General features: G+C 57.6%; 1 protein-coding gene across 1 annotated transcript; it reads left to right on the forward strand.

The window, feature by feature from the left end:
- Positions 1-514: 514 nt before the first annotated feature.
- On the forward strand, positions 515-20,751 carry RRM1 (ribonucleotide reductase catalytic subunit M1). The gene is made up of 19 exons (XM_063180124.1): positions 515-602; positions 1,484-1,572; positions 5,340-5,517; positions 5,976-6,076; positions 6,681-6,740; positions 7,415-7,454; positions 8,578-8,740; positions 9,644-9,785; positions 10,349-10,432; positions 10,707-10,868; positions 11,386-11,465; positions 11,904-12,105; positions 12,639-12,788; positions 14,116-14,337; positions 15,195-15,271; positions 16,165-16,300; positions 17,333-17,428; positions 18,341-18,529; positions 19,614-20,751. Exons 1-19 carry the CDS (start codon positions 584-586, stop codon positions 19,800-19,802), a joined length of 2,379 nt encoding a protein of 792 aa, XP_063036194.1. The 5' UTR covers positions 515-583; the 3' UTR covers positions 19,803-20,751.
- Positions 20,752-22,805: the final 2,054 nt, after the last annotated feature.

Raw genomic sequence — 22,805 nt, forward strand, 5'->3', positions numbered from 1 at the left:
CCTGGGCCCGTTCCACAGCAGAGCCTCAGATTGCTCCTGTGCAGTTGTTCCTTGGACACCCCCAGGGGCAGGGACCCCACTAGCTCCCTGGGCAGTGGGACTCAAAGTTTATTCACACATTTCACGCCTGGGCCTTGATTCAGGATAATTAAATTTAACATAATTACTGTGTTGGCGTTTCGGTTCGAGGTTTTTGTCCCTCGGCGGGCTCTGTCTTTGGCGCCCTCAGTCCCGTGCTGTCCCTCCGGCTCCTCCCCGGCGAAGGGGGGGAGCGCTGGGGCCGCCATCTTTGAAGCGGGCAGGATGCGCGTTGTTCCCCGACGCAGCGGCGATTCCCGGGGGGAAAGTGGGGACACTGTCGGGATGAGGGCCGGGATCGGTGTCTGCCCGCGGCCACGGGCAGCGCCGAGAGCCGGGCGGTGCGAGAAGGGGCCAGGCAGGGAACCGCGCCCGCAGGCAAGATGGCGGCGGCCGCCTCAGCGGGGCGGGGCGCGCGCGGCGGGCGCGGGAAGCGGCGGGCGCGGAGGCACCGAGAGGGGCTGAGGGGGACATCGAGAGGGACTGAGGGGAACCCGCCGCCACCATGCACGTCGTGAAGCGGGGTGAGCGCCTGCCCCGCCCCGGGGGTGCCGGGGGGCCCATGAGGGGGAGCCCCGCTGCCCTGGGGGTATCGAGTGTCGGGGACGGGGGGCTCTGTCCTGCCCAGGGCACCCAGGGTATGGGCACAGGACCCCTCGGTTTTAGAGGTCCCTCGGAGCACCTGAAGGGGAATTCCTGCCCCATTCTGGGATTCCCTCTGCTTTGGGGTCCCTTGCGTGGCACCCAAGATAAGCAGATGGGGATCCCCCATTTTGGAATGGTCCCTCATGGCATGTGAGGGATGGGTCCCCCTCAGCTTTGGGGGGATGGCACATGGTGGGACCCCTTTGGCTTTGTGGGTCCCCCTCATGGCACCACAGAGAGCAGAGAGGGTGCCCCCCCTGTCCTCCATGGGAGGATGGATCCCCTCAGCTCTGATGGCCCCCGCTGGGAGGAGATGGGCTCCCCTCGGCCCAGAGTGAGGGAGCTCCCCCCTGACACCCAGAGTGAGGGGTGAGACCTCTCCTTTGGTTTGGGTGCAATGGCAGGAGCTTTGGGTTGGTCTCCCCATCTTTTGGTCCCAGGGGTCCCCAGGCTGAGCTGGGGGGTGACCCTCAGCTGGGTCCCCGCCCTGGGAATTGGGTTGGTGCAGTTTTCGGTGGGGATTCTTGGGGTGGAGGGGGAGCCCTCCCTTTCATTGTACCCACCCAAGCACCCCACCCTACTCCCTGGTGATTCCCACACCCAATTCCCCCACGGGAGGGGCTGGGCAGGGGCGTTCTGGACTGGACTGGAGGGGAAGCCCTGGGGTGCTCTGTGCTGGCTGGTTCTTACTGGGGCTGCACTGGGGCTGCTCTGTTCTGAACTGGCTCTCACTGGGCTGCCCCGTGTGTGTGTGTCGCAGACGGGCGCCAGGAGCGGGTCATGTTTGACAAGATCACCTCGCGCATCCAGAAGCTCTGCTACGGCCTCAACGCCGACTTTGTGGATCCCGTGAGTGCCATCCCCTGCCTGACCCCTCCTCTCTTGGGCAGGAATTCCTGAGGTGTCCCAGGTTGGGTTTGGGATTCCTGGGGGTTCTCTCCCGCTCAGGACGTTCTGTGATTCCCTGAACTCTTGGCAGAGGCATCCAGAATGGGTTTGTCGGAGTTTTTGTGCTCTGAGGTGTTTTGCTTCCCAGCTGCAGAGACTGTGGAGGGGAAAATCCCCTTTCCCTGCCATAGATCCCTTTCCCACCTTGGAGAAGCCATCGAGCCCCCGGTAGTTAAAAAAACGAGTTGTTTTGTTCCAGTTCCCAAAATTTGGATTTGGTAAGTTGCTGCCAGGGTCAGCCTGCAAAGCTGGAGCAATGCCACATGGAAATAGCTCTGGATCCCCTCCTGGTCAAGCAGCAGGACAGAATTCCCTGCCATTGCCACATCCCTGCTTGGTTTTCTGAGCTGATTTGGGGTGGGCATTGATCCCACTCATGGAGGCTTCTCCTTCCAAAGCCTGTGCCCAGGATAACTCCCCATTGGATCCACTGGTGTCTTTGAGATTTTTATGAGGTTCCAGACCCAGTCTGGCCATTTGGAGTCACCAGTTAAGGCTCTTCCCATCTCCCAGCTTCTCATGAGCCATTCTCCTGTCTGAAATTCCAGTTGCCATTGGTCCTGTACCCAAAACTCTTTGGGATGGATGGCAGAGGAGGACACTGGTGACTTGGTGACCACAGCATGAAATGCCCTGAATTGCCCCCAGTGACTGGGAGTTGATGCTGAGGACAGAAGTGAAATTCCAAGTCCTCCTGCCTCCTTGTGCCCCTGAATTCTTATTTATTCTGCAGTCGTGTGTGACCTGTTTCCCTGGAGCTCAGTTTCTCCTTTGGCACTTGGACCTGCTTGTGCCAGAAGCTTCCCAGGCCAGCAGTGCCCCTCCCAAACCCAGTGCTAATGCTCCCTGTGAGGCTGTAAATCCCATGAGTTGTGCAAAAGTAGCAGCAGTTCAGTAGAGACTGGTCAATCCTATTGCCAGGAAACCATCCTTACAGAGTCCCAGCAGGGTTTGGGATGGAATGAAGTTTTAAAGCCACCCAGTGCCACCCCTGCCATGGCAGGGACAGCTCCCACTGTCCCCAGTGTCCAGCCTGGCCTTGGGCACTGCCAGGGATGCAGGGGCAGCCCCAGCTGCTCTGGGCACCCTGTGCCAGGGCCTGCCCACCCTGCCAGGGAACAATTCCTCATGGCCAAGATCCCACCCAGCCCTGCCCTCTGGCACTGGCAGCCATTCCCTGGGTGCTGTCCCTGCAGGCCTTGTCCCCAGTCCTTGTCTAGGAGCATTCCCAGTCCCTGTCCCAGTTTGCTGTCCCCCTGCCCAGCATTCCCAGTCCCTGTCCCAGTTTGCTCCATTCCCAGTCTGTCCCAGTTTGCTCCATTCCCAGTCTGTCCCAGTTTGCTCCATTCCCAGTCCCTGTCCCAGTTTGCTCCATTCCCAGTCCCTGTCCCAGTTTGCTCCGTTCCCAGTCCCTGTCCCAGTTTGCTCCGTTCCCAGTCTGTCCCAGTTTGCTCCATTCCCAGTCTGTCCCAGTTTGCTCCATTCCCAGTCTCTATCCCAGTTTGCTCCGTTCCCAGTCCCTGTCCCAGTTTGCTCCATTCCCAGTCTCTATCCCAGTTTGCTCCATTCCCAGTCTCTGTCCCAGTTTGCTCCATTCCCAGTCTCTGTCCCAGTTTGCTCCATTCCCAGTCTCTGTCCCAGTTTGCTCCATTCCCAGTCTGTCCCAGTTTGCTCCATTCCCAGTCTCTGTCCCAGTTTGCTCCATTCCCAGTCTGTCCCAGTTTGCTCCATTCCCAGTCTGTCCCAGTTTGCTCCAGTCCCAGTTTGCTCCATTCCCAGTCTGTCCCAGTTTGCTCCATTCCCAGTCTCTGTCCCAGTTTGCTCCATTCCCAGTCTCTGTCCCAGTTTGCTCCATTCCCAGTCTCTGTCCCAGTTTGCTCCATTCCCAGTCTGTCCCAGTTTGCTCCATTCCCAGTCTCTGTCCCAGTTTGCTCCATTCCCAGTCTGTCCCAGTTTGCTCCATTCCCAGTCTGTCCCAGTTTGCTCCAGTCCCAGTTTGCTCCATTCCCAGTCTGTCCCAGTTTGCTCCATTCCCAGTCTCTGTCCCAGTTTGCTCCATTCCCAGTCTGTCCCAGTTTTCTCCATTCCCAGTCTGTCCCAGTTTGCTCCATTCCCAGTCTCTGTCCCAGGTTGCTCCGTTCCCAGTCTCTATCCCAGTTTGCTCCATTCCCAGTCTCTGTCCCAGTTTGCTCCATTCCCAGTCTCTATCCCAGTTTGCTCCATTCCCAGTCTCTGTCCCAGGTTGCTCCGTTCCCAGTCTGTCCCAGTTTGCTCCATTCCCAGTCTGTCCCAGTTTGCTCCGTTCCCAGTCTGTCCCAGTTTGCTCCGTTCCCAGTCTGTCCCAGTTTGCTCCGTTCCCAGTCTGTCCCAGTTTGCTCCATTCCCAGTCTCTATCCCAGTTTTCTCCGTTCCCAGTCTCTATCCCAGTTTGCTCCATTCCCAGTCTCTGTCCCAGTTTGCTCCATTCCCAGTCTCTATCCCAGTTTGCTCCATTCCCAGTCTGTCCCAGTTTGCTCCATTCCCAGTTTGCTCCATTCCCAGTCTCTGTCCCAGGTTGCTCCATTCCCAGTCTGTCCCAGTTTGCTCCATTCCCAGTCTGTCCCAGTTTGCTCCATTCCCAGTCTGTCCCAGTTTGCTCCATTCCCAGTTTGCTCCATTCCCAGTCTCTGTCCCAGTTTGCTCCATTCCCAGTCTCTGTCCCAGGTTGCTCCGTTCCCAGTCTGTCCCAGTTTGCTCCATTCCCAGTTTGCTCCATTCCCAGTCTGTCCCAGTTTTCTCCGTTCCCAGTCTGTCCCAGGTTGCTCCATTCCCAGTCTCTGTCCCAGTTTGCTCCATTCCCAGTCTCTATCCCAGTTTGCTCCATTCCCAGTCTGTCCCAGTTTGCTCCATTCCCAGTTTGCTCCATTCCCAGTCTCTGTCCCAGTTTGCTCCATTCCCAGTCTCTGTCCCAGGTTGCTCCGTTCCCAGTCTGTCCCAGTTTGCTCCATTCCCAGTTTGCTCCATTCCCAGTCTGTCCCAGTTTTCTCCGTTCCCAGTTTGTCCCAGGTTGCTCCATTCCCAGTCTCTGTCCCAGTTTGCTCCATTCCCAGTCTCTATCCCAGTTTGCTCCATTCCCAGTCTGTCCCAGTTTGCTCCATTCCCAGTTTGCTCCATTCCCAGTCTCTGTCCCAGTTTGCTCCATTCCCAGTCTCTGTCCCAGGTTGCTCCATTCCCAGTCTGTCCCAGTTTGCTCCATTCCCAGTCTGTCCCAGTTTGCTCCATTCCCAGTCTCTGTCCCAGTTTGCTCCATTCCCAGTCTCTGTCCCAGGTTGCTCCGTTCCCAGTCTGTCCCAGTTTGCTCCGTTCCCAGTTTGCTCCATTCCCAGTCTCTGTCCCAGTTTGCTCCATTCCCAGTCTCTGTCCCAGGTTGCTCCGTTCCCAGTCTGTCCCAGGTTGCTCCGTTCCCAGTCTGTCCCAGTTTGCTCCATTCCCAGTCTCTGTCCCAGGTTGCTCCGTTCCCAGTCTGTCCCAGTTTGCTCCATTCCCAGTCCCTGTCCCAGTTTGCTCCATTCCCAGTCTGTCCCAGGTTGCTCCGTTCCCAGTCTGTCCCAGTTTGCTCTCCTGCCCAGCTCACGGTGCCGGTCCCTCTGTCCCAGTTTGCTCCCTGAGCTCGGCTGTCCCTCCTGCAGGCTCAGATCACCATGAAGGTGATCCAGGGGCTCTACAGCGGGGTCACCACGGTGGAGCTGGACACTCTGGCCGCAGAGACCGCGGCCACGCTGACCACCAAGCACCCCGACTACGCCATCCTGGCCGCCCGCATCGCCGTCTCCAACCTGCACAAGGAGACCAAGAAAGTCTTCAGTGGTGGGTGAATGCCTCCAGCTGCTGGGGGGGGACACAGAGAGGCGGGTTTGGGGCACAGAAATCGGGAAATCTCTCCAGTGGGAGCTCCTGAGCACCCAGGCTGGCTGAAAATGCCGTGGGGATGAAACCCACGAGTTTCCCAAGGCAAACAGAATTGCCTGGTTTGTGAAAAGCAGTTGTAGAAATGGCATGGTGAAAAATGTGATGGATTGAGGTCAGGTTCTAGCCACCTTCCTCCCTATTTGTTACTTTTCACAGTGGGGTTTTGACAGAATACGTAGTAGAAGAAGGGGATTGTTCAGGTTGGCATTGCTGAGCAGCAGAAGAGCAGCTGTGTGTTTGAAGGGCTGGAGGGGTTATTCCCAAGGGCTTTCCTGCCTTGCCTGCCCCTGAATCCCAGTGCCAGGTACTGCAGGGACAGGCCTGGACATGCCCTGCTCACATCCCTTTCCCTGCAGATGTGATGGAGGATCTCTACACCTACATCAACCCCCACAATGGGAAGCACTCCCCTATGATCTCCAAAGAGACTCTGGACATAGTTCTGGCCAACAAAGATGTAAGTACTGGGGTTCTTTTCACTTCTGAACCACTGCACTGAATTTTGAAAACTTAAATCACTTGCTTTTCTTATTTTTTAAGCAAGCCATGTTTGTTTTAGGGTAAGAAGCCAACACAGAAACCGGTGCAGGGCATGAGTGGAGAGTGTAAGAGGGGATATAGGAGTTTTCTTCCTCTGTGGATGTTTTTATAGTAAAATTTGTTTTCTTGGATGTTCCCACTGCCATGATCAGCACAAGTAATTAATTTGAGCAGAAGTACCTTGCGCTGCAGCAAAGTGAGGCAGCACAGGAGGGAGAGAAAAGATTTGGGTTCAGTTTCCAGGTCATTCCAGGTCTGTGTTCTGACTGGGAAGTTCCTTTTGTCCTTTGGTTCTGTGTTTTGTTTCTTGTTGTCCAATTAGATTTCAGTAAATTCGGCCAAAACCTGAGTGAGAAAAGTTGTTGAAGCTGTGCTTTTGTTGTTTTGGGGGAAGTGCTGTTCCTGCTTCATTCCTGTGCTCTGGTGCCCCTCACACAGCAGAGCTTTGGGTCCAGGAATGCCAACAGGCACAAATAACATTGTTACACCTCGTAAAAATCAATTTTGTTATTTCCTGCCAGCGCCTGAACTCCGCCATCATCTACGACAGAGACTTCTCCTACAACTACTTTGGCTTTAAGGTAAAGAGCACGTTGCTCCTGGCCCTGCTGGGAAGGGTGGGATCATTGTGGAATCATCTGGACTGGGCAAAGGGGGGCACAGGAGGGGGTGGCACACCAGTGGGGCTGTGAAGATGTCCAGTGGGATGAGTCATGGAGTTTCCTTGCTGCTGGAATATTTTAACTGTTGGGCTGGCTCTCACAGCAGATCCCGGTCAGTGTTGTTGGATGCCATTCCTAAAGGAAATACTCTAATCCTCAATTAGCCAGAGAAGGGATTTTTGCTGTTCCCATTGTTCAGTGGAGCAGTTCTCTCAGGGTGTCATCCCACACATTTGTCCTCCCTGTGCTGCTGGAACATCTCCCCACAGCACCCCAGGGGCTGCTCTGCTGCCCCACACCCAGCTCAGCTGTGCTGCTGTGCTTTGGCTCTGCCTCAGGTTTGGGGTTCTGAGCAGGGAGCTCCTGCTGTGCTCCACACTCTGTAATCCAAAGCAGTGTTGGAATCTTCCCATGGAATTGTGCCTTTTCAGTCATTAATCACCTCATTAAGCTGAATAAAGAGAGGAGCAGCAGAGTGCAGGGCTGGTGAAGCGTGGGATGAGGGGTGTGGAGATGGTTGAGTTTGGAGTTGACAGGGTTTTTAAAAAATTTCAAATCTGCCTGTTTGCTAAAATCCATCCTCTCTTTTAAAGACTCTGGAACGCTCCTACTTGCTGAAAATCAACTCCAAAGGTAAGGGCTCTTCCTAGTGCTGAGCACTTCTTAAAAATTTGAGTTAATTTAAATTAAATTAAAGCTAAGTTTAGGTACTGTGCTGCCAGTGATGCAGGCCCTTGTCTTGGATATCTTGGGACACCAGATGGGCCAGAGATTAATTATAATATCATAAAGCTGAAACATAATTGGATTCTGGAGTGCATATTTGATTGAATTTAACTGTCAGTACAGGTGGGGGGTTTTCCCTCCTCCATGAGAGCAGCTGAGCATTGGAGCAGATTGTTCCTTGAGTTTTCCAAAGCCTGATGGGATGCAGTCCTGAATAAACAGATCTGGTGCTGTCTGAGCAGGAGTTGGGCTGGAGAACTCAAGTTCCTTCCGAGGTCAATGGCTCTGTGATTCCATGAAAACTCTGGCTCAGGTGTCCCACTGCAGCGTTTGGAGCTTGCTGCTGTGACCCTGTGACTGTCACATGGAGTCTTGTTCCTCCCTCGCCTTCTGGTTTGCTTGGTGGCTGAGGGGCTGGGCATGCCCCAGCCACCTGCCTTGGCATCCCAAAATCCCTGTGCCCTGGGCACACTCCAGTGTGGGCAGCAGGAAAGGGATTGGGATTGTGTCCCTGAGCCCTCACAGGTGATTTCCCAGCTGCAGAGCTGCCCCAGCCCAGGGAGGAGCTGGAGCTGCTGCAGAGAGCCCAGAGGAGGCTCCAGGATGGGCAGAGGGATGGAGCAGCTCTGCTGGCAGGAAAGGCTGGCACAGCTGGCATTGTTCACCTGCACAGGAGAAGCTTTGGGCTGAGCTCAGGGTGGCCTTGCAGGGCCTGGAGGAGCCCCAGGAAAGCTGGAGAGAGACAATTGCCAGGGGATGCAGGGACAGCACACAGGGAATGGCTTTAAGCTGAAGGAAGGCAGGGTTAAATGGGATCTTGGCAATGAGGAATTGTTCCCTGGCAGGGTGGGCAGGCCCTGGCACAGGGTGCCCAGAGCAGCTGGGGCTGCCCCTGCATCCATGGCAGTGCCCAAGGCCAGGCTGGGCACTGGGGACAGTGGGAGGTGTCCCTGCCATGGCAGGGGTGGCTCTGGGTGGGTGTGAGGTCTCTCCCAAGGCAGCCCTGGCATTCCTGGCTCTGTCCCTGCAGTTGCTGAGCGTCCCCAGCACATGCTGATGAGGGTGGCCGTGGGCATCCACAAGGGCGACATCGAGGCGGCCATCGAGACCTACAACCTGCTGTCGGAGCGCTGGTTCACCCACGCCTCGCCCACGCTCTTCAACGCGGGCACCAACCGCCCCCAGCTGTCCAGGTGCTCTGCTCTGCTCTGCTCTGCCTGCCCCCCGGCCACAGGGAGCCCCTGGGGCTCACATCTGCTCAAGAGAGATGCTAGCACAGCCTCTGAAATGAGCAGCTGAGTTCCTGCGTGTGTTTTGTGATGTTTTGTGCTCTGCTCTGCCTGCCCCCCGGCCACAGGGAGCCCCTGGGGCTCACATCTGCTCAAGAGAGATGCTAGCACAGCCTCTGAAATGAGCAGCTGAGTTCCTGCGTGTGTTTTGTGATGTTTTGAGGAGCTGCTGTCGAGTTTTAACTGTCTTTGGGGAAAAATACCCAGGTTTCTGTCAACTCCAGAGAAACTGGAAACCTTTGCATGACTGTATTATATTAGAAAGTTCCTGATGCGCACAGTCTGCTGTGGGTTACCAAATGAATCCTGGTAATTTTCTAAAAATTAGTTTCTAAAAATTTAGTTTCCTAAAAGCAGTAAGCATAACTGATAGGCTTTTGATATCATATATATCAGGAAAATGATTCTATTTTTATAAAGGTTTGTGTCAATGTATTGGGAAAAGGTTCTTCCCCAGAGGGTGCTGGGCACTGCCCAGGCTCCCCAGGCAATGGGCATGGCCCCAAGGCTGCCAGGGGTGCCCAGGGTGGGATTGTGCAGGACCATAAATTGGACTCTGATCCTTGTGGGTCCCTTCCAGCTCAGGCTATTCCACGATTCCTTGATCAAAGATGTTTGGTAGCAGAGGTATCAGCAGTACAAGTACTGCTCATGGTGTTTTTTGTTTTGTCCTTTATTCCACGCTTGTGGGATTGCTTTGTGGAGCGTGCTAAAGGCCCTGTGTTTGCCCTGGTTTTTGCAGCCCATTGAAACACTTCTGACTTTTCCCTCCCACCTCTGTGTGCTGAAACCATTTGTGTCCTTCAGCTGCTTCCTGCTGTGCATGAAGGACGACAGCATCGAAGGCATCTACGACACCCTGAAGCAGTGTGCCCTCATCTCCAAGTCTGCTGGGGGCATTGGCCTTGCCGTGAGCTGCATCCGTGCTACAGGCAGCTACATTGCTGGGGTGAGTGCCTGGCCCTCTCTGAGTCACCCCAGGGACAGGGACAGCACAGGGACACTGCTGCTGCTCCCAGGAGATGCCAAACCACTGCTGCCTCTCTCTTACTTCACTGAGCCTCCCTCAGTTGTCCCTTGGCCTAAGGCAGGAAGGTTGGTTTTCCCTGGTGTTTTGGCTTCCTCATAGAAACCTTTCCAGAAAGAGGATCTTATTCCAGTGTTTGGTCAGACAATTCCATGTTTGTCTGTTAGCAGCCTAGGAATATGCCCAGACACTTGTGCACCAGCCCTTTGCTCTTCTGTGTCTCTGACTGCCCCAGACGTTTGGGGTTTCTTGTCACAGTGTGTGTAAACCCTGCAAGCCTTTAGGTGACATAATGTAGGGACATTTTATTAACTCTGGGGCACGTGGCTGATATATACATATTTGTTACAAAACGTGTGGGGAAGGGACTAGAAATAATTGGTGGTGCTCAGTGTAAGAGCTCTGCAGCCTGAGGAAGGACCCAGAGGAGGTGCAGGGCAGCCCCTGCAGGGAGTTTGGCTGATGGTTTTCCTGTGCCTCTGCAGACAAACGGGAATTCCAACGGGCTCGTTCCCATGCTGAGGGTGTACAACAACACCGCCCGCTACGTGGATCAAGGTGGAAACAAGGTACCTTAAATGGGGCCCAGCAGGGAGCCTGGGGTAATGGGAGAGCTTCCACACTGCAGGGGCTGTCCCATGACCATCGGGGAGCTGATGGGGTGGCTGTGGGTGACACATCATAAATGTGTTCTATAAATCATAACAGGGTGTTCTTCCCCTTGTGTTGGTGTCTGGGGCTGCCCCCCAGTTCCCAGCTGGTTTGGGGTGTTGTGGGCACTCAGGAGCAGGGCAGGAGGTTTCTTTCCAAGGGCAGTTTGTTCTGACCCAGATTGTGTTCCAGAGACCTGGGGCTTTTGCCATCTACCTGGAGCCGTGGCACTTGGACATCTTTGAGTTCCTGGACTTGAAGAAGAACACAGGGAAAGAAGAGCAGCGAGCCAGGGACCTGTTCTTTGCTCTCTGGATCCCTGATCTCTTCATGAAGCGAGTGGAAACCAACCAGGTGAGAACTTGGCTGGCACAGAAAAGGTCTGGTAGTGGAGGAGCAGGTGAGCAGCCCTGAAGGAGCTCAGCAAGGGCTGCAGAGCTGCTTTGCTCCTTGTTCCTTCCAGGACCTTCCTGGAGGAATTGCTGCACCTTGTTTGAGAACTTGGCTGTGCTGGTGGAGAATGGAACTGGGCAGCTGCAACTCAATGTTTTGCTTCAGGCCTTAATCTCACAGCCCATGACTTGTTCTTGGATTTTTGGGCTCTGGGGTTTCCTCGAGGCATCAGCATTTTCTCAGTAAATTGTTCTTATGCCTGCTTGTATTTCAGAGAATCCCAGACTGGTTTGGTTTGGGAGGGACCTTAAAACTCATCCAGTGCCACCCTCTGCTGTGGGCAGGGATATCTTCCACTGTGCCAGATTGCTCCAAACCCTATCCAGCCAGGCCTTGGACACTTCCAGGGGTGGGGTAGCCACAGCTTTAATTAACAGGGTGCCTAAAGATTTCCTCTGAATATTTTTCCCCCGTACAGGACTGGTCCTTAATGTGCCCAAATGAGTGTCCTGGCCTGGATGATGTCTGGGGAGAGGAATTTGAGAAGCTCTATGAGAGGTAAGAGGAGGGAGCAGACCTGTAAGTGGTGCCATCCTCTCCCAGAGCTGCCTGTGTCCTGTGGGATCTGGGGCCGTGGCACAGGTTTGTGGCAAGGGCTCAGAGGTGCCCACTGGGCTCACTGTCAGACGGATAAAAGTGTGAGGATGGGGCTGTGTCCTTCACACTGTGACCCGTCAGGGTGGAGCTGTGTGTGAATGACCATTTCAGCCTGTTGGGAGGACAGTGCCCCGTTAGAGGGACATCCTGGAGCGATCCCCACTCAGGGCACTCCGTGGCTTTGTGTGGCTGCTGTGGTGAAAGATTGGCTCCCATAAACAAGGGCAGTGCTGCTGCCCTGCTGGGAGGGCTCCCAGGGAGGAGGTCCCGAGGAGCTCAGAGCCTCTCCCCGGTGTTTGGGGCTGGGGGCTGACGGGGCTCCCTGCCCGTGTGCCGCAGCTACGAGCGGCAGGGCCGCGTGCGCAGGGTGGTGAAGGCCCAGCAGCTCTGGTACGCCATCATCGAGTCCCAGACCGAGACTGGCACCCCCTACATGCTCTACAAGGACTCCTGCAACAGGAAGAGCAACCAGCAGAACCTGGGCACCATCAAGTGCAGCAACCTGTGCACCGAGATCGTGGAGTACACCAGCAAGGACGAGGTGGGTGCGGAGCGGGAGCTCGGGCTGCTGGGCAGGCTGGGAGAGCTCCTGGGGCAGCTCTGCCTGGGAGTGCTCCTGTGACAGCTCTCTGGGATATGTCTGATGTTGCTTAGGAAGGGAGCAGGCAGCTGAGAAACTCCTGACCTGATGAGTACTCACAGCCCTTCCACTGACTGTGGGTTCCCTTCCCACTCCCATGGAGGATTTGGGATGACACGAGACACCCTTCAAAGGGAAAGTGACAAGGAGCAAATCGGGCTTAAAAATTCCTTCCAACCCAGGTCCCTCTGGGATTCTGTGTAAAGATGGTTTCCAGGCAGTAGGACTGACCAGGGCAGGATTTTTTTGGTCATACCAATTTCCACTGAGCCTTCCTGAACTGTGGTTACCTTTGCACAAGTTCTGACGTGCCAGAGGACCGAGGGGTGCACTTTCCCAGCCTGGCAGGTTCCCTGGCAGGTTGTTCCCATGGGTTTGGGGCAGAGCTGTGTGTTCTGGGCCCATTCCCAGTGATCCCCTGTCTCTGCCCACAGGTGGCCGTGTGTAACCTGGCCTCCATCGCCCTGAACATGTACGTGACCCCTGAGCACACCTACGACTTCAAGAAGCTGGCTGAGGTCACCAAGGTCATAGTCAGAAACCTCAACAAAATCATTGACATCAACTACTACCCTGTGCCAGAGGTGAGTAGGGCTGAATCCTGCCCAGGGCAATCCCAGAGCAGTCTGGGACACCAGGAGTCACAGAGGAACTCCATAGACCTGTTGGCAGCTCCGTGAACCGCCTGTTCCCAGGTGGGACCTGTCAGTGCCTGCCTGAGCTTCAGCCCAGAGCAGCTCTGTGGTGGAGCAGTTGTACGAGAGCTTCCCACTCTGCTTCTGCCATTGGAATTTTTGCATGTGTGGGGATTTCCATGAGGCACAGACCAGCACTAGGGACAAAGAGGGAAGCAGAACAGAGAGAAGGATCCTGGAAAGATCCTGAGAAAGTATACCTCATTTTGGCTGTTTTTAGAGCTCCCTGACAGGAGAGGGCAGCCAGGTGGGGGTGAGACTCTGCCCACAGAAAGTGAGGAGAAGGACATGAGGAAATGGCCTTGACCTGTGCCAGGGGAGTTAGGAAAGATTTCTTAATGGGAAGGGCTGTCCAGCCCTGGCACGGAATGCCCAGGGCAGTGGTGAAGTCCTCGTCTCTGGAGGGGATTTAATATCCACATGGATGTGGCAGTTGGGGCCATGGTCAATGGTGGCCTCGGCTCTGCTGGGGAACAGTTGGACTTGGTAGGCTCCAAGGGGTTTTCCAACCTCAGTGATTCTGTCATTCTGCCCTATTAAATGTCTTCATTTATCAGAAAATGCTGAGTGTTCTCTTTGAAAACCTGGCTCCCTTTCCTGGGTTAAGCAATCCCAGTCTGTGCTAAGGTGTGACAAACTCAGTCAGGGCTCAGCAAGCCGTGGCAGGATGGAAGGAGTGCTGATGCAGAGCTCATGGCACGCTGCAGCAGGAGGCTTTGCTCCCTGGGGCCCTTCCCAGCTCTGCTGGAGGTGGTGACGTGTGTGTGCTGGAGGTGACTGTCTGTGCTGTGACATGTCCTGTGCTGGAGGTGACATTGTGTGTGCTGGAGTTGACATGTCCTGTGCTGGAGGTGGTGGTGTGTCCATGCTGGAGGTGACATGTGTGTGCTGTGATGTGTCCATGCTGGAGGTGACATGTCCAGTGCTGGAGGCGCTGTGCCCTGTGCTGTGATGTGTCTGTGCTGGAGGTGGCATGCCCTGTGCTGGAGGTGGTGTGACAGTGCCAGAGGTGGCATGCCCTGTGCTGGAGGTGGTGTGACCGTGCTGGAGGTGGCATGCCCTGTCCTGGAGGTGGTGTGACCGTGCCGGAGGTGGCATGCCCTGTGCTGGAGGTGGTGTGACAGTGCCAGAGGTGGCATGCCCTGTGCTGGAGGTGGTGTGACTGTGCCGGAGGTGGCATGCCCTGTGCTGGAGGTGACACGTGTTTGTCCCGCAGGCGGAGCGCTCCAACCGGCGGCACCGGCCCATTGGCATCGGCGTGCAGGGCCTGGCTGACGCCTTCATCCTGATGCGGTTCCCCTTCGAGAGCGCCGAGGCTCAGCGCCTCAACCAGCACATCTTTGAGACCATCTACTACGGGGCCCTGGAGGCCAGCTGTGAGCTGGCCAGGGAGCAGGGCCCCTACGACACCTACCAGGGCTCGCCGGTCAGCAAGGGGGTGAGTGCCAGGGATGGGGAGCTGGGAGCTGATCCTGTGCCTGGGCTGCTGCAGAGACCTGCAGGGACCTGGTCCATGGGCAGCAGGATCTGAGTCAGCAGGAGGGACATCCCTGTCCTGGGGACACCATCACTGCCCAGAGGGAAGGGATTGTCCCACTCTGCTCTGGGCTGGAGCAGCCTCACCCCCAGTGCTGGGGCAGCTCTGGGTGTGTCAGTGAGAGACCAGGAGCTGTTGGAAAGGGCCCAGAGCAGGGACACGGGGCTGGGGCAGGGTCAGCAGGGCCCCGAGGTGCCCTGGGCAGCCCAGGCTGGAGCAGCCTGAGCTCAGAGCTCCCCGGGGCTGCAGCTCCTCCCGAGGGGCAGCGCAGGGACAGCTCCGAGCTCTGCTCTGGGACAGGGACAGTGCCAGGGAGCGCCTGGGGCCGGGCCGGGCCAGCTCAGGCTGCACAGCAGGGAAAGGCTCTTGCCCAGAGGGTGCTGGCACTGCCCAGGCTGCCCAGGGAATGGGCACGGCCCCGAGGCTGCCACAGCTCCAGGAGCCTTTGGCCGGCGCTGCCAGGGATGCCCAGGCTGGGCTTGGAGGGCTCTGGGCTGGCACTGAGGGATCCCTGGGGGTCCCTTTCCACTCAGGATATTCTGGGATTCTGTGATTTGAAAAGACAAGCAGACTCAGCCTGTGCTGGCTGTGCCCTGGAGCAGTTACAAGATGGAGTGTTTGTTAGGTCATACCAGAGCTTCACTGAGATCTAATGGGAGAGAAGAATCAAGAGGAATGACAGGTCCATTTCCAATGGGCTTTATGAAACATGGAGAAAAGAGTGCCCTCTCTAACTTGGACCAAACTGTGTTTCTCAGATCCTTCAGTATGACATGTGGAATGTCACCCCCTCTGACCTCTGGGACTGGAAGGCTCTGAAGGAGAAGATTGCCAAGTGAGTAACCCTGCACGGTTTGTGCAGATGTCAGATAAAACCCAGACTGGGTTGGGTGGGAAGGACCTCAAAGCCCATCCGGTGCCACCCCCTGCCGTGGGCACGGACACCTTCACTGTCCCAGGCTGCTCCCAGCCCCATCCAGCCTGGCTTTGGATATGGATTTGATGTGTTCTGTCTACTGAGAGCTGAAGGCAGGGCCTAAGTGTGCAAACAGCCCCCATGTGTTCCCCCCACCCAGCAGATCTTTCCTTTGAGCTGTTTTTTGGGTGGCTTTCTTTCCTTTTTGTCTTTCCAAAACCGAGGAGCCCACCCTCACTGCTCTGCTTTAGCTGAGCTCTAATTCCATTTTGGATGCATCCAGCAGGAGGATTTGTGTTCCCATTGAACAAACATAGTGAGGAGTGAGCCATGAGCTGGCCCTGGGGCTCTTCCCTGCTGCCAGGGAAAAGCTGAGCCTTGAACATCCTGAGGACAGGAATCCCTGAAATGTGAAGTGCCTCTCATGGACTGATTCTGGCTGTTTGGCTCTCATTTTTAAACGTGGTAAATCTGTCCCCTGTCCTGTGTGTGGAGAGGTTTCAGCCTCTTCATGGGCTGCTGGTTCAGCTCTGCCTCAGGGCTGGGGATGGTGCAGTGCCTGGCAGATTGTGTTCCCTGCACCCCACCCATGACTGGATCATTTGGGGAAGCCTCTGGTGAGGGATGAGAACAGCAAAGCCCCCGATTCCACTTGCACTCGACCCCCAGTGCCAGTTCAGCGGTGCTTCCCTGTTCCCTGTGGGCGATGTGAGGCTCGGCAGGTTATCCCAGATTGATTTCCCTGCTGTTCTGGCCCTTCCCTGTCCCTTGTCCCTTGGCTGCGGGTCCCTGACGTGTCCTGTTGTCCCCAGGTACGGTGTCAGGAACAGCCTCCTCATTTCCCCCATGCCCACGGCCTCCACTGCCCAGATCCTGGGCAACAACGAGTCCATCGAGCCCTACACCAGCAACATCTACACACGCAGGGTGCTCTCGGGGGAGTTCCAGGTGAGCTCTGGGCCCCAGCTCTGCTCTTGCCCGGCGTTCTATGGCTGGGGAAGGCAGGGGGAGCCTCACACCTGGGGCTCGGTTCAGCCTGGTGTTTGTGCCCAAGGGGACCTGGAGCACTGGGTGCTGAAGCATCCAGCTCTGAGTGTCCCACAGTCACCAGGGAATGGGAGAAATGATGAACAAGTGCTGCTTTTGTCTGGGAAAAGCCTTTGTGGGGCCTCAGGGTGGGCTGCAGGAATAACTGCTGAGGGGGTGGGGATGTCATGGGAGGGATATAGGAAGAGAAGCGGAGACCATGGTCCTGAGAACGAGCTGTGAAGCACTCAAGGGTCTGAAGGGGCCATGGAAGAACTCCACAGGCTCAGAGGGGTCTGTCGGGCAGGAAAGGGAGTGAAACAGGTTGGGTTCTGGAGGCTGGAGTTAGCAAAGCCCCCTGTGGAGACCAAGGGAGGCTGTCCCTGTTTGGGAGGTGTGTCCATCCCCTCTGGGGTGTCTCAGTGCTCTCCATTCCTCCTGGCTGCAGGATCACCCCTGACAGGAGTGGGAGGTGGAACAGGAGGATCATTGCCCTGCCTCCCTGTGGGGCTGGGGGACAGGGACCCCAGTCCCAGCAGGAAAAGGGGGCTGTGTTTTCTTCCCAGTACTCAGCCTGCCCCTGTTCTGTTCTCTCCCCTCCTGACATCAGTCCTGGATGTTCACACTCTTCTTTAGGAGCTCAGGTTGTGGCCAGTGCCTCTGTAACTGAGAGGGTGAGATCTCCCCTTTTCCCATCTTTTGGAGTTCCTCATGCAGGGCAGTTCCGTGCAGCCCCCTTCTCATTTGCCATGTCCAGCAGAATCCCAGAATGGTTTGGAGGGACCTTAGAGATCATGTAGCTCCAGTCCTGCCATGGCAGAGACACCTTCCACCACCCCAGGGTACCCCCAGCCTGCCAGCCTGGCCTGGAACGCTCCCAGGGGTGAGGGTCTGTCAGGAATGTGCAGGATCTTGTTCAGCCATTTAAAAACCTTTGGCCTCTGCCCCTGCCAGGTTGTGAATCCCCACCTGCTGAAGGATCTCACGGAGAGGGGCCTGTGGAACGAGGAGATGAAGAACCAGATCATCGCCCACAACGGCTCCATCCAGGTACAGGGGCAGCGTTGCTGCAGGCACCTCCTGCTCCCTCTGCATTCCCACTCAGCAGGAGGAGACAAAGGGCTGGTTCCATAGCAGGGAGTATCATGGAATGTCCTGAGCTGCAGGGACCCCCAGGGACCCCCCAGTGCCAGCCCAGAGCCCACCAAGCCCAGCCTGGGCATCCCAAAGGCTCCTGGAGCTGTGGCAGCCTCGGGGCCGTGCCCATTCCCTGGGCAGTGCCAGTACCCTCTGGGCAAGAGCCTTTCCTGATCTCCACGTGTAACTGCTGAGGGGGTTTGCAGGTGTGCTTGGTGCTCACAGACCCAGGATGCCCAGAGGAGGCCACCAAGTTATCAGAGGGATGGAGCACCTCTCCTGCAAGGAAGGGCTGAGGGAATTGGGATTGTTCAGCTGGAGAAGGCTCCAGGGTGATCTGATTCTGGCCTTGCAGGGCCTAAAGGAGCTAACAGGAAACATGGAGAGAGACAGTTTACAAGGGATGGAGGGACAGGACACAGGAAATGGCTCTCAGTGCCAGAGGATGAGGGACTGTGTTTTTTGGGAATTTGGCCATGAGGAATTGTTCCCTGGCAGGGTGGGCAGGCCCTGGCACAGGGTGCCCAGAGCAGCTGGGGCTGCCCCTGCATCCCTGGCAGTGCCCAAGGCCAGGCTGGACACTGGGGACAGTGGGAGGTGTCCCTGCCATGGCAGGGGTGGGATGAGGTGAACTTTAAGGTCCCTCCAGACCCAAACCAGTCTGGGATTCTTTGTTTGGACTCAGGGATAGAGCTCAGCTGTACAGGCCTCAGTTCCAGTCAGGATTGCTGGAGCCCAGCAGTCACTGAAGAATTCCCTGTTATAAATGAGGATATCTGGGCAGTCAGTGCTTCCCACCCTGCCAAACTCCTCCTGTTCTTCCAGAACATCCCTGAGATCCCCGATGACCTGAAGCAGCTCTACAAGACCGTGTGGGAGATTTCCCAAAAAACCATCCTGAAGATGGCTGCAGACAGAGGGGCCTTCATCGACCAGAGCCAGTCCCTGAACATCCACATTGCTGAGCCCAACTACGGCAAGCTCACCAGCATGCACTTCTATGGCTGGAAACAGGTACAGCTGGCTCCTTGCCCAAAACAGGGGTTCTTGGGGCTTCCTCCCCATAAACAGGGATTACTGGGGCTCCTTGCCCATAAACAGGGCATCAACTGGGATTATTTGGGCTCATTCCCCAAAATGGGGCATCAGCTGGGGCTGGGGGCTTGTTCCCAAAATCAGGGGCATTACCTGGGATTAAGGCTTGTTCCCAACAAATAGGGGCAGTGTTTGGGATTGGAGGGCCTGTTCCCAAAAAACAAAAGCTGTACCTGGGACTAGGGGAAGTTGTTCCCAACAAATGGGGCCTGGTGAGTTTGGCACACAGGGACTGGTAAGTTCTGGCACAGCAAGTTGGTCTCAGTGATTTTTGGGAAGGGCAAATGGCTGTTTCCTTCCAAGAATCCTCTTTTGCCCTGGAGTGTCCCCATAGCTGGGGGTGCCTCTCTGGAGTGTCCCCAGGGCTGAGGGTCCCTCTCTGGAGTGTCCCCAGAGCTGGGGGTGCTGCTCTGGAGTGTCCCCAGAGCTGGGGGTGCCTGCACTGGAGTGTCCCCAGGGCTGGGGGTCCCTCTCTGGAGTGTCCCCAGGGCTGGGGGTGCCTCTCTGGAGTGTCCCCAGGGCTGAGGGTCCCTCTCTGGAGTGTCCCCAGAGTTGGGGGTGCCTCTCTGGAGTGTCCCCAGGGCTGAGGGTCCCTCTCTGGAGTGTCCCCAGAGCTGGGGGTGCCTCTCTGGAGTGTCCCCAGGGCTGAGGGTCCCTCTCTGGAGTGTCCCCAGGGCTGGGGGTGCTGCACTGGAGCATCCCCAGAGCTGGGGGTGCTGCTCTGGAGTGTCCCCAGAGCTGGGGGTCCCTCTCTGGAGTGTCCCCATAGCTGGGGGTGCCTCTCTGGAGTGTCCCCAGGGCTGGGGGTGCCTCTCTGGAGTGTCCCCAGAGCTGGGGGTCCCTCTCTGGAGTGTCCCCATAGCTGCGGTTGCCTCTCTGGAGTGTCCCCAGAGCTGGGGGTGCTGCACTGGAGTGTCCCCAGAGCTGGGGGTGCCTGCACTGGAGCATCCCCAGGGCTGGGGGTCCCTGTCCTGTCCCCAGCCCTGAGCTCCCCTGTCCCCAGGGCCTCAAGACTGGCATGTACTACCTGAGGACGAAGCCAGCTGCCAACCCCATCCAGTTCACCCTGAACAAGGAGAAGCTGCGCGAGCGGGAGAAGGCGTCCAGGGAGGAGGAGGAGAAGGAGAGGAACAAGGCAGCCATGGTGTGCTCCCTGGAGAACAGGGAGGAGTGCCTCATGTGTGGCTCCTAGGGGCCCACGCGGGGATCCGGCACAGCCCCTGCCCCTGGCTGGAGCTGCTGGGACAGGAGCATCTGGAGGAACGTGAGGGTGCTGGGGCTGGGCTGGGCTGGGCTGGGCTGGGAGGGGTGGTGTGGCTTCCCCACGCACAGGGATGGGGTTAGCATAGCTTTAGTAGCTGGGCTTCCCAGCCATTTCAGTGCTCTGTGTGGCCTTCCATGGAGCCCTGCAGGTGGGACTGGGGACAGGGAGGTGCTGGTGCCACTCACAGGTCTGTCCTGGGCGCTCCAGACTGTGCCTTGCAGTCACCAAAGACTGCTCCAGGTGTGCCAGAGGGGCAGCACACCTGGCTGGTCCCTTTTCCTTGGCTGGGAGCCCCCAGGGTGGGTGTGTTCAGTGTCTGCCAGGGCACAGGAATAGCTGCTGGCACACCTGCAGCGTCCCCACCCTGCCAGAGCCTCTGTCCCACTGCTGCTCCCTCTCCTTGTCCCTCCTCTGCCTTTCCAGAGCGCCCTTGGAAGGAGCAGGGGGGTGGAAGGGGTGCTGCTTCCTGGGCTCTTCTCCCTCACCTGGCCAGACAGCCTGGCACTGCCTGAGTGTCCTCCAGTGGGGCCAGGAGAGGCAGAGCTGCTGCCCTGCATTTTATTCTGCATTAAATTCACTAATTTGATGGAATTGCTTGGCAGTTTCCCGGCAGGGGAGCCAGTGCTGTCCTTGGCCACAGGTCAGGTGCCATTCTGTGAGGGCCACATGCCATTGCTGAAGGTCACCTGCCATCTCTTTTCAGGGAGCTCCATTCCTCAGGTAGTTGTTAGAATTTTTAAACCCCTTACCAATTTACTGCTCCTGCACTCCCTCCCTGCTCGAACTCCGTGGGGCTTCAGGCAGTTCTGCAGTATTTATTGAACTCACGGACCTCACCCACCCCGAGTCCCAGCTCAATAAAACGCGGAATGTCCAAGGAGTGGCTGCTGCTGTTGGGAATGCTCCTGGTGGGGACGGACACCGAGCATCTGTGCTGTGCTCACAGGTTCCTGCTGCTGCTCCTGGGCTGCTTTCCACAGGGGCACGGAGACATTGTCCCTCTGTCCTTCTGTCCTTCTGTCCGTCTGCACGGCTCCTGGCAGGAGGGGACAGCTGGGAGCTGGGCTCTGCTCACAAAGAACGGGACAGGAGCAGAGGGAACGGCCCCGGGCTGGGCCTGCTTCTGTCCCGAGCTCACCAACCCCGGTGCTGGTTCTGTCCCGAGCTCACCAACCCCGGTGCTGGTGCTGGTTCTGTCCCGAGCTCACCAGCCCCGGTGCTGCTTCTGTCCCAGCACTCAAACCCCAGTGCTGGTTCTGTCCCGAGCTCACCGGCCCCGGTCCCAGTTCTGTTCCCCAGTCTCGGTTCTGTTCCCGCTCCCGGTTCTATTCCCGGTCCCGGTTCAGTTCCCCGCTCCCGGTTCTGTTCCCCGTTCCCAGTTCTGTTCCCCGCTCCCGGTTCTGTTCCCGCTCCCGGTTCAGTTCCCGCTCCCGGTTCAGTTCCCGCTCCCGGTTCTGTTCCCCGCTCCCGGTTCTGTTCCCGCTCCCGGTTCTGTTCCCCACTCTCGGTTCAGTTCCCGGTCCCGGTTCTGTTCCCCACTCCCGGTTCTGTTCCCGCTCCCGGTTCAGTTCCCGCTCCCGGTTCAGTTCCCGCTCCCGGTTCTGTTCCCCGCTCCCGGTTCTGTTCCCGCTCCCGGTTCTGTTCCCCACTCTCGGTTCAGTTCCCGGTCCCGGTTCTGTTCCCCACTCCCGGTTCTATTCCTGCTCCCGGTTCTGTTCCCGGTCCCGGTTCTGTTCCCCGCTCCCGGTTCAGTTCCCGCTCCCGGTTCTGTTCCCCACTCCCGGTTCTATTCCTGCTCCCGGTTCTGTTCCCGGTCCCGGTTCTGTTCCCCGCTCCCGGTTCAGTTCCCGCTCCCGGTTCTGTTCCCCGCTGCCGGTTCTGTTCCCGCTCCCGGTTCTGTTCCCCGCTCCCGGTTCTGTTCCCGGTCCCGGTTCCGTTCCCGCTCCCGGTGGTTCCGCGGCTCCTGCAGTTCCGCGCGGCGCCGCCGGGGGGCGCTGGTGGCGCGGCCGCCGCGGGGCCGTAGGGAGCGCGCCCCGCCCCCCCCCGGGTGTCCCGGTCCCGACCGGCCCCGAATGGCCCCGAATGGCCCCGAATGGCCCCGAACCTGCCCGAACCTTCCCTGACCTCCCCGAACCGGAGCCAGCCCGGCCCGAGCCTCCCGGCCCGAGCAGGGCTGGCCGTGGCTCAGTCCCGGTTCCTCCCGCGGGCTCTGCAGTTGGGGTCGCCCCTGTCCCGCCCCAAAGCTCCCGGGGAGCTCCGGCAGCGCTGCCCGGCCCAGCCCCGTTTCCCTGGCCTTCCCCGGCCGGGCAGGGACAGCCGGGCAGCACGGAGGTGGTTCGGGTTTTCCTCGTGTTGGAATTTCCCTTCAGCCCCCGCTGGGTCCCCGAGATGCTCCGGTAGCCCCCGGGGCACGGCTCTGCCACCGCAAACCGGAGGGGACGGGCCCGGGGCAGCTGCTGGGCTGCCAGGGCAGATCCTCGTGGGAGCTGCTTGGAGTGGGGGAATGGGATGGGAGACAGAAATAGGGGAATGGGGAATGGGGAATGGGATGGGAGACGGGAATGGAGGAACGGGACGGGAAATTGGAATGGAGGAATGGGATGGGGAACGGGACAGGAATGGGTGGGATGGGAATGGGGGAGTGGGACGGGAAATGGGAATGGAATGGGGCGGGAGACAGGACAGGAATAGGAATGAGGGAATGGGATGGGAAATGGGACAGGAATGGGGGAATAGGACGGGAGACAGGAGCACTGGGTGGGCAGCTCAGGACAGGGCAAATGGGACAGGGGCACTGGGGAAATAGCACTGGACTGTGGGGACAGGACAGGGACACTGGAGGGACAGGACAGGGAGGAATGGGACAGGGGCACTGGGGGAACATCCCTGCAGGTGTGCCCTGGAGGTGGCACTGAGTGCTCTGGGCTGGGC

This window comes from Melospiza melodia, chromosome 2 (assembly GCF_035770615.1).
Source record: "Melospiza melodia melodia isolate bMelMel2 chromosome 2, bMelMel2.pri, whole genome shotgun sequence".
Classification (NCBI taxonomy): Eukaryota; Metazoa; Chordata; class Aves; order Passeriformes; family Passerellidae; genus Melospiza; species Melospiza melodia.

Excerpts from the sequence above, each read along its gene's own strand:
- RRM1 (XM_063180124.1), top strand. Across the intron at positions 7,455-8,577 it reads GCTGAAAATCAACTCCAAAG|TTGCTGAGCGTCCCCAGCAC; the intron begins GTAAGGGCTCTT and ends CTGTCCCTGCAG. Across the intron at positions 8,741-9,643 it reads AACCGCCCCCAGCTGTCCAG|CTGCTTCCTGCTGTGCATGA; the intron begins GTGCTCTGCTCT and ends TGTGTCCTTCAG.